Source organism: Propithecus coquereli, unplaced genomic scaffold (genome assembly GCF_000956105.1).
Source record: "Propithecus coquereli isolate 6110/MARCELLA unplaced genomic scaffold, Pcoq_1.0 Scaffold132, whole genome shotgun sequence".
Classification (NCBI taxonomy): domain Eukaryota; kingdom Metazoa; phylum Chordata; class Mammalia; order Primates; family Indriidae; genus Propithecus; species Propithecus coquereli.
The window spans coordinates 323,204-336,283 of NW_012137414.1; the positions used below are offsets into that span (position 1 = coordinate 323,204).

Here is a 13,080-nt window from a genome sequence, read left to right on the forward strand (position 1 = left end):
ATTTTAAAAAATTATTTAAGTAAAAACCTAAGCAAAATATAACAATATCCTTTGTTACATCCTACCTCGAGATTCTGTCTCTGGAAAGAAATTTGCCATTGCTTCTGGAACTTCCTGGTATCTAAAGAATATGCTAATAATTCTATTTCTTGATTTATTTTAGATGTTATCTGTTTTCTTCCCGTTAGTGCATGAGGATTTAGCATTATTTCAACCTTCCCTCACTTCTGCTCCTCCACAATCTCAGTATGTTATAGTTTCTCTTTAAATCATCAGTGTTTAAATGAGGAGCTGACAGTGTATTCTGACATCCTTATTGACATCTTCACGTTAATGTCCCCTTTCTTATTGTCCATGTGGGTATATGTTTTAAATAGTCCCTACTGTTTAGAGAGGGAGAGGGGATAAAAGTATATAGCCCACACACATTTATCAGGAAACTAAAATTACTTTTGAAAATGTTTGAAGGATTACATAAAAAGTCTCAACATATTACTGTTAGAAAGTAAAGTCCCTATTTTACCCTCATCTCTTGCATTTAGCATAAATGACAGCAAGGCACTTTTTTCAAATTTAAAAAACAAGTATACAATTTGATTTTTAATTGTTCATAAGAATTATTTTTATATAATTTTTGTATCATTATTAACACCAAGAAATCAGGACCATCTAGAAAACAAAGAGGATTAAAAAAATACCCTATTGACATGACAGATGAAGAAGATACCAGGTGAAAAGAAACATGTATGTAACAAAGCCCACAATTTGGAAATTGTGGGAATCAAAGTCAAGCAGTTAATTACTAACAAAAATGGCAACCTTGTTTCTTTTGTCTTTCACAGTGAATGCACAATTAGCACTTAATACTTAGACTGGGAAATAAACCATCTATAATCTACTGAAAAAGACCATCTGCTGCTATAAATTTTGTTCTTATACATTTGCCAGAAGAAGAGAACATATTAACAAAATAATGGGCCCTGCACTGTTAATTGCTAGGTTGTTTGCAGTTGTGCTGTTGCTATTAGAATATAATAAGCCATTCCTTCTTCTAAATTAATAAGCAGCCAAGATTATGTAATAGCTGCTTTCAGCTGCTAATTATTTTTCCCATAATTCCCTCCCCTCTCTACCCCCACCCCCACCATATTTTTGGCTAGGAACACCCAGAGGAGACTGCCAATATGTCATCAGCAAGTCTCCTGTCCTCATTTTCAGAGCCACAAAGCAACATTAGGAGCATAACTAATGAGTTTAAACTTGGAGGTGGCTATCTCAGGAACCTTGAGGACGTATGTGTTTTGTACAGAAAAGGAGAAAAGCAGCATTTGGGATCAGAGGGCAAGTTTTCATTGCGTAGTATTAGAGCTATCTTTGAACTGGCTAACGGCATCTGTGTCATGTAGTAAGAGAAACGGGACATTGGCAAGCGCCTTTGGGGCATGACTGGGCAGGGAGCAGGGAGAAATTTGGGCAGGGGGCCTAAAGAACTACGGAGAGCCAGCTCTGTGCTTTCTGTCAGGGCCTTCCTTTAATATTCCAGTATGTATTAATCTACGTGTTTGTAGGAAATTTTCCAAGCAGCACAGTAATGCTGAAAACAGGAGTTATTATACATTTTTTATTTTTCCAAACAAGGGCATTAAAAATGCCCCCAAAACTATCTTAGTTTTATAGACACTGTAATATACAAAAAGAACATAATCTCTAATAAAGGATTCCTTTAAATTAACTAAATTTAGCTTCATGAAAAATTTAGCATTTCTTTTTTACTTTGGGCCACTAAAAACATTCCGGCTACTATGTGTAGGAACCTCTGCAAAAGGGGCATGGCCCAACAAAAGCAATTTTCTAGCTTCCTTTGTAAGAACCTGGGTGACTAGGGTAATGAATAGCATTCGACATGGGAAACCGGCGGCTGTTCAAGGAAGGTCACGTAATCCCATGGGGCTCCCCTTTCCTTATCTGTAAAAGATGATTTGGACTAGTTGATTCATCCGTTCTCGCATTCAGAAAAAAATATGAACATCCATTATGTGGCCAGCCTTATGCTCAACATTACGGCTCTTAACAAATCGATCATTTTATATTCTTTATCAGTCAACTCACATTTATTAGTTGTGCTATATACCTGGCAGTGAACTAGGTTGGGATGCAAAATGAATAAAATCCAAGATGTGCTAAATAGAGGCTAACGGGCACGTGGGTGAACGAGGGAATCGTTCTTACAGGGTTTTAGGGTGAGGCTTCCTAGGAGATGTGACATTTGAGAGGACATGCCAGGCAGAGCAAGTCGTCTGCAAGGCTCAACTGGAAACCAGGCGGCAGGTGGGGGCGAGCCCGCGTGAAGGAAGCGGGATCTCAAAAATGAGGTGCTGTCTGGGCTTGTCAGCTGAACGGACGGTAACTCAACTCATTCAGTCCGCAGCACTGAGGATGGGCAAGGCAAGCCCAAGGAAGAGACTCTTGCGAAGCTCGGGGCGAAAGGTGTCTGGGCTAGGGCTGCAGCAGTACAATGGAAGGAGGGGCCGGATTCCCGGCAATTTTGAGGCAGAATGGTAGCAAAAGGCCCTATGAATGCGTGACGAGCTCTACGAAAGAGCTGACTTGTTTTTCCCCTGAGTTGCAGCACTCCCTCCCTACTCTCACCACCATCATCAGCTGTCACACCTCCCCGTCCCACCCTCCTGGGGCACCGAGAGTCATCGGAGCTCGTACTTGGCTCTTCGCGGTCTGGACTTTCCCTGTCCCGCACCACGGGGTAGGTTAAGGGCGCCGCAGAACCCCGTCCTCCTGTCACTAAAGAGCCAGAGCAGCCGCCCGCGCGCGTCCCAGAGGCACGGGCATGAGTGCGCGGGCGCGCCGGCCCCCGCACATGGCGCTTCCGGGTCACGTGGCCCGGCTTCCGGTTCGCACCACCCCTGGTGGAGAAACGGCCAATCGGCTTCCTTGGGCTGCGCAGTCACCTGCGCTGCCTCGGGTGCCGTTGGTGACGGCTGAGCCGCTTCCCGCGCGTCGCTCAGCCCGCCTCTCCGCTCGCCGCAGCCCCGGCTCCTCCCTCGTCCGGCCCCCGGGGCGGGGTCTGTCGGATCGCCCTCCCCTAGCCGCCTAAGCCTGCCCTCCGCCAAGCGGTCCCCTCCCCGCGGCAACACGGCTTCTCTTCCTCAGCCCGGCGACGGGGGCTTCCCCTCAGCCGCCGCCGCCGCCGCCGCCGCCGCCGCCTGCCAAGCCCAGCCGCTCCCGCGGCCAGCGGCCGCCGTAAGTCCCGGGGGTCGAGCGGGGCCGTTGGGCATGGGGAGGGAGAGGGAGGGATGGGCGCGCCCCCCGCCACCCTGCTCACGCCCCGACGACCCCACCCCGCGCCCGCCTGGCCCGCCACTGGGGCGCCGCGCCCCGCAACTCACTTCTCTCGGCGTCGGCGCCCAGCGCACCACTCCGCGCCGCGCCCCGGGATGTGGGGTCCAGTCTCGGGCTCCGCGACAGCCCCGCGGCACCTGTGGTTCAGGAATCGCCTCAAGTTTTGCGGGGCGTTTTCGGGAGGGGCCGGCGGCCGGGGGCGGCGGCGGCAGAGGACTCTTGGCGCCCCCTGCGCGGCGGCGGATGCCATTGTCTGCTCCGCTCCTTGCCTGTCACCTCGCCCGGGCTTGGTCAGTGATGGAGTGTGGCATTGGGAGGGAGGGAGGCACTGGAGACGGCCGGACCGAGGAACGCTGGCCCCGAGCCCGCTCCGCGGCTGAACCCATTGTTTTTAATACCAATCTCGAGGAACTGTGTCCTGCGATTTGCGGCAAAGTCAAAGCATTGGTTTTTAACGAGAGGGAAGGAATACTTGTGCCTTGCAACTGGGTTTCGTCCCATGTTAGCACATCATTTATTTTAAGGAGAATACATTGTGTTTTCGTCCTGCAAAGTGCTAGGGCGAGTACAGGACTCTGCTACAGCCTTGAGCCCATAGCAAGCCTCCACCCCTTCTGTTCACCAAGATCTAGGAATACGGGATCCATTCTTTTCCAAGTTCTGGTAGCCGGTTTGCATTAAACGTTGTCCAGTTGATGCTTCATTTGCTGTCCCCTTCGAATGCCGCTATCTTCAGGACTTACATGGGAGGCAGTTTGATATCACCTAATAATGTCCGTAGATTTTTGTGTCCCTGAAGCATCTTAAGTGAGGTAATAAGCCAGTTTTAACTTTAATAAAGTTAAATTGCCACGTCATAAATTTCCAGAAATCTTGTTGATGCCTTTTGGGGTTATTACAAAAAAAAAACGACAATAATTTCTTATCGAAATTTAGAGCCCGTTTTATTCTACAACGGTTGTGTAAATTTCTCCTCCCCATGTTCAAATTTAAGATGGTGTGGTGAATATTGAGAATCAGGCTTGAATCTTGCTTGCAGTAACACTGTTAAAGGAACTTAAAAGGGCTAAAAGAAAAAAAGAATACCTATCTGAATTCTGCCTTTAAATACCTTTGTAGGAACAATATTTACCTGTTTGCAGTTGTGATGACCAATTAAATTACAAGAAGCCTCCTTTAAAAATTAAACATGCAGACTAATGAACAGATTTGCAGATTCCAAATAAATACATACAAATTAGTTTAAGTATAAAATACACTAGATTCAGCATCCAGTCCATCTTAGATGCTATTTTTCATTGTTTTAAATGAAGTATTTCGTACAATGTCTCTGAATGTTTGTAACTGTTATTTTGGCCTTTTTAACATTGTATTTCATAATATTACATTAACTCAGTTAATTGTGTGCATATTTATGTTGGAATTTTTAAAAAGTGAGATAAAACAAATACTTTTTTATTAAGCAACATGTTATTTATGGGATCCGTTTTTTGGTTAATATTGTAGATCATTCTGTTTTGCTTAAAATATGGTAGCATAAACTGAAGAGAGCATTCTAAGTGTTAAGCAGTCTGTCTACAAGTAATTCTGCCTGGAACTAGAATGGCCTCAGGGTGAAAAATAGTAGGTCTCTTGTTTCTTTTAAATGGACCTAAACCAACTGATGTCTGCAATTCTCTTTTGATGCATGTAAAGAGCGTAGAACGTATAGTGAGAGTTATCTTTATTTTTCTTCACTCCAAATTATTACCTGTTTTTCTTTTTAACCCCCACAATCTCCTCCAAACTTATATGGAACAGGGTGGGGTGGGAAGGTTTACATCTAGTAGGAAGATTTGTCTAAAAGAATTTCCTGGTATTTCAGCTGGCATAGAAATATTGATGGCTACTAATCATTTGTCAGTTAAACTCCCCACCCCCCCAAAGCTTCTCTTAATCTTAACTTTATTGATTCGAAGTATTGCATGTAATCTTGATTTTATTTATCTTAACAGATGCAGTTTATGTTGCTTTTTAGTCGTCAGGGAAAGCTTCGACTGCAGAAATGGTATGTCCCACTATCAGACAAAGAGAAGAAAAAGATTACAAGAGAACTTGTTCAAACCGTTTTAGCAAGGAAACCGAAAATGTGCAGCTTCCTTGAGTGGCGTGATCTGAAGATTGTTTACAAAAGGTATAATTTTTATTTATTGGAAAGGTGAAATAGCAGAATCAAATGTTAGGTCATTTAGGAAATTGCAGACTTTTGAGTGATGACATTTACAAATCATGATTAGTAAAGATTTACATGAAATAGGTTTAAGAGATAAAGCTTTGTGTTTTTAAAGTAACTGCTGTTTTGATTGATTACTCAGGCTGAAATGATAAAGGCAGAGAAATCATTTGAAAACTAATTATATAATTAAAGGCATAAATGATTATTCATGCTTAATCATTTTAGAAGAGTTCAGTGAATTCATTTTTCATTGCAGAGGAAAATAGGGTCAGTATTTTAAATTGGGTGAGTAATTCTCTGAATTTAGACAAGCACAGATGCAAAGTCTAATAATCCCCTCTCCCTGAAAATCTATAAAGCAATGACTAATATTTGACATGCCTTTTATATGATTTTTAGAATCTTACTTTTACTCACTTATAAATACCTTGGGTATATAGACCATTTCAATCATGTAGATGTTTAAAAACTTTGTGTATAGGTCGGGCACGGCGGCTAATGCCTGTCATCCCAGCACTTTGGGAGGCTGAGGCAGGAGGATCGCTTGAGGTCAGGAATTCAAGACCAGCTTGAGCAAGAGGGAGACCCTGTCTCTACAAAAAATAGAAAAATTAGCCAGGCATGGTGGTATGCACTTGTAGTCCCAGCTAATTGGAAGGCTGGGGCAGGAGGATGGCTTGAGCCCAGGAGTTTGAGGTTGCAGTGAGCTAGGATGACCTGGGCAACCGAGCAAGACCCTCTCTGAAAAAAAACAAACAACTTTGTGTATATATAGGATCTATTTGTAAGCAGTGTTTATTCATTTGAAGTACACATTGCTGTGGCAGAGGTATGATTAGATATGATAAATAATTTTGCCAAAGATTTTTAAAAATTTGATTTTGCAAAGTGACTCATTTGAACACTGAGTTTTTTTTGAATGCTATATATCTTTATTAATATCTGAAACTCTTTGAATACCTTAAAATTATCAAAATTGTTCTAAGTAGGTTAAAAGAATCTACTTTCTTTGAGGGGACATTTAATTTGTCCCTCATTCCTGTTCCTTTTTGAATAATTTCTTGAATTTAAGGTAAGAGCATTTTCCCATATAAAAATCCTCTTGTATGAATAGTATGCACAGAAGTAACAGTATGGGTTGCAAGGGGATGGAAGAGAAGTCTGGTTTTCTTCTCGGCTTTCCTTTATTGCAGTCCAAGTATAGATGGGTTTTTTTTGTGGGGGAGATGGCGGGGGAAGAAATGGAGATTATAGTACAGAGAGAGTTTCTTAAATATTATAGACTCCTCTTTACTATAGAATGAGTTTAGTCATCTTTGGGTGATTTTGCATCTAGTGTTTGGTTTAATACTTGTTAAAGATCATAGAAAAATCACAACATTTGAGAGCTGGGAGAAACGTTACAATAATCTAGTCTTTTTTTTTTTTTTAAACTTTTTACTCCAAGGGTAGAACCTTGCATAAAACAAGTGGAAGTGGAGTTGCTCTTGTGAAATTAGGAATGGGGATCCTGTACCCTTGCTCACTTGGCCTCTACCTTTTGCACAGAAGACGGTTCAAAACCTCTGTTGTTGATCAAACTTCAATTTTATAAAAAGTGAGGATTTGGGAGAAGTGACTGGTCCAAGTTCATATGCTACTTAGTGATTGACAAGGGGCTGCAACTCAAACCTTAAGCTTGGAGGCAAAGGTTTTAAACAGGGCTGAAAAGAAGATCAGATTTGCATTTCTTAAAAGATTGAAATAGGATAATGGGTGGGGGGGAGGGGCTGAGACTGGCACCTGTGGGATCAGTAGGAGACTGCATAGTAATGAATTGTGGAACCCAGATGCTGGAAAGGAGAAGCCAATAAGAGGTAAGTTAGATAAGACTTGGTTACCTCTAGAAATGGGGAAGGTGGCAAAGGAAAGGGAGGAGTGGGAGTGATTCCACACTTCTGATTTGGCTAGTGGGGTGAATGGTGAGCTAGAGAACTCAGCTAATTTGGGGGCAAGTTGATTTTGGGATGTCTGTGTGACTTCCATTAAAAGATGCCTGGTTTTCTTGATGGGGTGTGGTTGGCATAGCCGGATGTCTGGGGAAAATAAGCCATAAAGCCAGCATTGAAGCAGCAGGCAGAGGGGATAAAGAGGGGACCTTCAGAGTAGAATGAGAACCAAAGAGAAAAAGTATGGGGTCTGCAAAGTCAGGGAAGCAGAGAATTTTGAAAATAAGATCACCAGTGCCAGATGCATAAAGTTCAGTGAAAGTGAAGAAAGAATCTGTTAGATTTTACAGTGAGCATTTCATAAGATGCCTTTTGCCAGAACATTTTCAGTGGGATAGTAGAGACAGAACTCCCGATGTAATGGGGCGAAGTGTGAAGAGGTGGAGAAATTTAAACAGCACGTTTGTAGACTATTTGGGGGAGCTTTGCTGTGAAGGACAGAAGAAGTGGTAACCACCTATAGACGGAGGAGTGGGGGATGTGGTTTAAAAAAAAAAGGTGTGAGAGGCTTAAGCTTATTTCTAGATAGGGGAAGGAGTCCCCCGTGTGGAGGAGGAAAATACCAGCAAGGGAATCAATCCCAGGAAAGAGCTGTTAAGGGAAGAAAGGAAAGCACTGGCTGATATTCCTGTCCCATGTTGGGCCACCACCTTTTCTTTTAAAAGCTATAAAAGGTAATCTAACCTGACTCTGATACTTATTAATACATCAAACCCCTTTAAATAAAAAGCGGATTTTTAAAAAAACAGCTTTATTGTGATATCATTTATATGCAAAACGTGTTTCTCTATACACTCCCCCGCAACATTTCATACTGAAAACATCATCTACTGTACCACTTAAGAACTTATTTTTTTTTTGATATAAACAGATGATTTGTTTTTCCTACTCCAGCCGGAAGACAAGACCTTTTAAGCAAGAGAATTGCTGCTTAGCTCCTGAGAAATTCTGAACTAGCACTTCTGTTCATATCAGCAAATGCTTTTTGTTGTCTTTGTTCAATTGGCTCATCTACATTCTTCATCCTGAGTATTTGGCATACAAATGCCCCTTTTGGGGAGGGAGAGGTAGGAGGATAAGAACAATATTAGCTGAAAAAACAGACTGAAAATCTGGGGGCTTGAATTCTGTTCCCTTTGTGCCATTAGCTAGTTTTGTGACTTTGAATAAGTCACTTTGCCTTTGTTTCCTCATCTCTAAAAAAATGCTCTTGACAATCCCTTGAAGACAGAACACCGTATGCTTTTTTGATTCTTATTCTGTGCAGCATTTTATGGAAGAAGCACTGGATTGAAGTCCTTCAAAATTAATTTAAAAGCACATACATCTCCAAATTACTAGCTTGAGAATTTGTCAAAGAATACTTATTGATTTTCTTTACTAACAAAAGAATTTTTAATGGCATACCAGTGGGTATTGAGAACAGTTTAGCTACATTCGCCCATAGTCAGCTGATATTTAGCTGACTGCAGAGAAGTCATGTGTTTCGAATATAAGAATAGGCACTTTCAGATGTTCTCTGAGTGCCGGTAATTAGAGTAAGCCTTAATCCACTGTGCTAAAAATAGCCAAACATACCTTTCTTCTTACTAGTCTATTATTAATTTTACTTCAGATTTAGACTTACAAATATGCACTAAGAGAACAAAATGAGCTCATTATTGAATCTTTAAAAACCATTTGGTCCGAAATATGGGGAATACACTTCAGGTTCTCTTGGTAATCTTTTATTAAATCAGTATAACATTTTTTATTTCTCTTCTTCAAAGCTCATAAAATATTGTTTTGAGCATATTTTAATTTTGCCAGGTGCAGGATTACTTTAAAACAGTTGCCGGCTATAGTTTTTAATGTAAAACTTGGGCTCTGGAATCAAATTGTCGTTCCCAGGCAGGTTACTCAAACCTGGGTCTCCTATAAATGCAAGTAATAATGGTATCTCTCTGGTAGGGTGGTTGTGAGGATTTGAATGGTAAAATATGCAAAAGCCTTGCCTAACATTTAGTGCCTCATATAGGGTGAGGACTCAGTGAATGGTATTCATTATTATGCTTGTTTCTTCCTTCCCTAAGCTTTCTGGAAACAGGTGCATTCTTATTGTGATAGCTATCTGTTCACCTACAAGGAAGAATTCATTAATTTGATGGCTCTTTTTCCATTCTGAGTGAAAGTAAACATTTAGAGAGTGTTGTGGATTTTTTTTTTAAATATTACTGGTTGGTGCTTAGACACATCGATCCTGATGACTTTTAAATTAATACTTCCAATTGATTCATACAGTTTAGGACCTTTGACTAGTGTTTAAGTGGTGTTTATTTGGAAGTAAAGAGGCAGTACTGTGGATAAGGAGCAAGTATGGAAACATTAGATTGTTTAATAGTAGCACTGAGGAAATACTGAAAATAAGAGTAAAAGGAATTTTACTTGAAATTGAGTATTAGTAAACTCTATAATGGAATTATTTAACATTCTGTTCATATCAGCTAATTACATCTGGTTTTAATCATTTTTATGTCAGTTCCTTTAATCTTTAGTTTTCTTAATTCGGGGAATCTTATGTATCATTTGTATCAATTTCCCCAAATTCGAAATAAGTTGGAATATCCCATTGCCTTTTTTTTTTTTTTTTTTGAGACATTGTCTCACTCTGTTGCCCCAGGTAGAGTACAGTGGCATCATCATAGTTCATTGCAACCCCCAACCCCTGGGCTCAAGCAATCCTCCTGCCTTAGCCTCCTGAGTAGCTGGGACTACAGGTGTGTGCCAGCCACAACGCCCATCTAATTTTTCTATTTTTTATAGAGACAGGGTCTCGTTCTTGCTCACGCTGGTCTCGAACTCCTGAGCTCAAGTGATCCTCCCACCTCAGCCTCCCAGAGTGCTAGGATTACAGGTGTGAGCCACCGCGCCCGGCCAAATATCTCATTGCCTTTTAAGCAGATAAACAAAAACAGAGTAGTGATGGGAAAGAGAGGAGGCACTTTGTTAAAGTTGGAGGCGATGCTCTGTTATATCCTCCATGATTTATTCCCTTCATGATGATAAATGCACACATTCAAATGCCTACTCTCGATAAGACTACAGGAGACTCACCATTTAAATAACTTACCACCGAATGTGGGAGTCAGGTAGAGTGGACATAAAAAAGTCATGATATGTATGACAAGGGAGTTGGTATGGTAGAGTGGAAAAAGGCCTGGAGTTAAGGTCAAAAGATTGGGTTTCTTGTCCCGGTACTACTACTTGTAGGGCCTGTACTCTTGGGCATCTTTTTTTTTTCTTGTTACTTGTTTTTTTTTTTTTTTTAATCTGTAATCAAGGATGATAGTATTTACTGTTGAAAAGATCAAATGAGATGATTTTAATAATATTGAAAGTAATAGCATTGTATGAATACTAGTTGTTTTCATAAAGAGGAGCAGGAATTCATTGAATCCCAAAACTGAGGTTGTGTGTATTTTTCTGTATATAGTATTATTTTACATTAATGCTTATGAGCAGTAATTGCCCATTGTGTTTTCTAAAAATCATTTAAGTGCTCCTTTGTGAAAATTACAATCTCAACTGAGACTTGTTTAGAATGTCGTAGGTATTTATTTTCTTTCTTTTCAAAAGCCTTAAATACACTTAAACCATTTAAAAATGCTCTTTAATCTTCCTCAAAGGACTTGCTATGCCTCAGGATTGTTCATTAATAAGTTTGGCTTCCTTAGTTCAATCATAATCTGGTCCCATGTGCTAGGATCCTAATTTGGAGAAGAATATGAGTTTCCCAATTTAATTCCTTCCTCTTGGGTGAATAAACTACACTTCAGTTCAACAGTTGTAGAACTTGAAAATTTTGAGGATGGGTCTCAGTTTCCCTTAAGTGGCAGGAACTTTCTGTTCTCTTTCTCTACCTTCTGTCATAACTTGGAGTGTTGTTCTTTTCTTGGGGTTTCCACAATCCTAGAAGCCTCCTTTTTAGAAACAATTCTGTGCTGTTAGAAGTCACCTTAGGGGTGGGAGGTTGTGACTAGGAGAGGATAGGAGAGGGGTTTCAGGGTTCAATAGTGTTCTGTTTCTTGATCTGGGTAACATAGATGGGTTCACTTTGAAAATTCATTGAGCTTGTGTGACTTGAGGTCTTCTCTGTATGTATATTACACATACTCCAATAAAATGTCCCAAACATTGACCTCACCTTGACAATATCTGCAATAAGTCTTTCAATTGGTAGGTTTATTTTCTTCTCCGTTTAAACAAATTGTTTGCATGAATCCATAGTATATTTTGTTTTAGTTATGTTAACTTAAGAAAAATCTGGGTCGACTATGTTTTAAAATGTTCATAGAGGCCGGGCGCGGTGGCTCACGCCTGTAATCCTAGCTCTTTGGGAGGCCGAGGCGGGCGGATTGTTTGAGCTCAGGAGTTCGAGACCAGCCTGAGCAAGAGCGAGACCCCGTCTCTACTAAAAATAGAAAGAAATTAATTGGACAACTAAAAATATATAGAAAAAATTAGCCGGGCATGGTGGCGCATGCCTGTGGTCCCAGCTACTCGGGAGGCTGAGGCAGGAGGATTGCTTGAGCCCAGGAGTTTGAGGTTGCTGTGAGCGAGGATGACGCCACGGCACTCTAGCCCGGGGAACACAGTGAGACTCTGTCTCAAAAAAAAAAAAAAATGTTCATAGAAAGGAACCTGAAAGGAAGAAGAGCAAAATCAGTTACTCTTTCTAGGTGGTATGATTATTTTCTTTTCAGTTTGCTTGCCTGTGCTTCTCAAAATTTCTCTTATGCATTTATTACTTTTGTAGTCTGAGAGAAAAATAATCTGTACTATTGTAAAAGAGGAAAACTGTATAAGCATGGGGTCTTTCACAATAGGGTACGAAAATATATTTAGAAAACGTGATTACAGTGTAATATATTTTCCACATTTGCATTTTGTTACAGATATGCTAGTCTGTATTTTTGCTGTGCTATTGAGGATCAGGACAATGAACTAATTACCCTGGAAATAATTCATCGTTATGTGGAATTACTTGACAAGTATTTTGGCAGTGTGAGTAGTATTTTATTTTAAGAAATTGGATGCCATAGTATTTTGTTTTAAATCTTTTCTCTAAGAAGTTTATTATTTGGTTGTCTTAGGGATTCTAACTGCAGGAGAGGACAGTAATGCTATTTCTTATCAGTGGGCCTAGACAGTTAACTTCTAGAATTGCTGGCCCTGTAGACCTAACTCATTTAATTACGATGGTGACAATGAGGTTTAAAATAGTGAAGTAGAAAGGAGTCCAACATAACCATTAATATTCTGGAAGTGCTTCGTATAGCATTTAGATTTGGTTAGCAGTTCTAATCACATTGCCTAGGAAATATGTGTTTAAAGATCAGTTTTTATGAGTAGGAAATGGTTAAGTTGCCCACATTGGGAACATGCAAAGCCAGGTCTCGTTTAGCTTGTAGGCATTATGTTTTCAAGTACTTGAGATATGAGATATGAAAATTAAGATTAGATAAACCAGTTAGCATGATT

General features: G+C 40.7%; 1 protein-coding gene across 5 annotated transcripts in view; it reads left to right on the forward strand.

Annotated features, from left to right (window-relative positions):
- Positions 1-2,928: 2,928 nt before the first annotated feature.
- AP1S2 (adaptor-related protein complex 1, sigma 2 subunit) overlaps positions 2,929-13,080 on the forward strand; it is a 28,963-nt gene continuing 18,811 nt past the window's right edge. For 2 of the 5 annotated variants that reach the window (XM_012638726.1, XM_012638728.1), the window contains exons 1-3: positions 2,929-3,258; positions 5,352-5,530; positions 12,495-12,603. In XM_012638726.1, the coding sequence (XP_012494180.1) occupies positions 5,352-5,530; positions 12,495-12,603 (288 nt within the window). In that variant the 5' untranslated portion in view covers positions 2,929-3,258. The remainder of the gene's footprint in view (positions 3,259-5,351; positions 5,531-12,494; positions 12,604-13,080) is intronic. The other 3 variants (XM_012638729.1, XM_012638727.1, XM_012638730.1) reach the window with 3 other exon arrangements.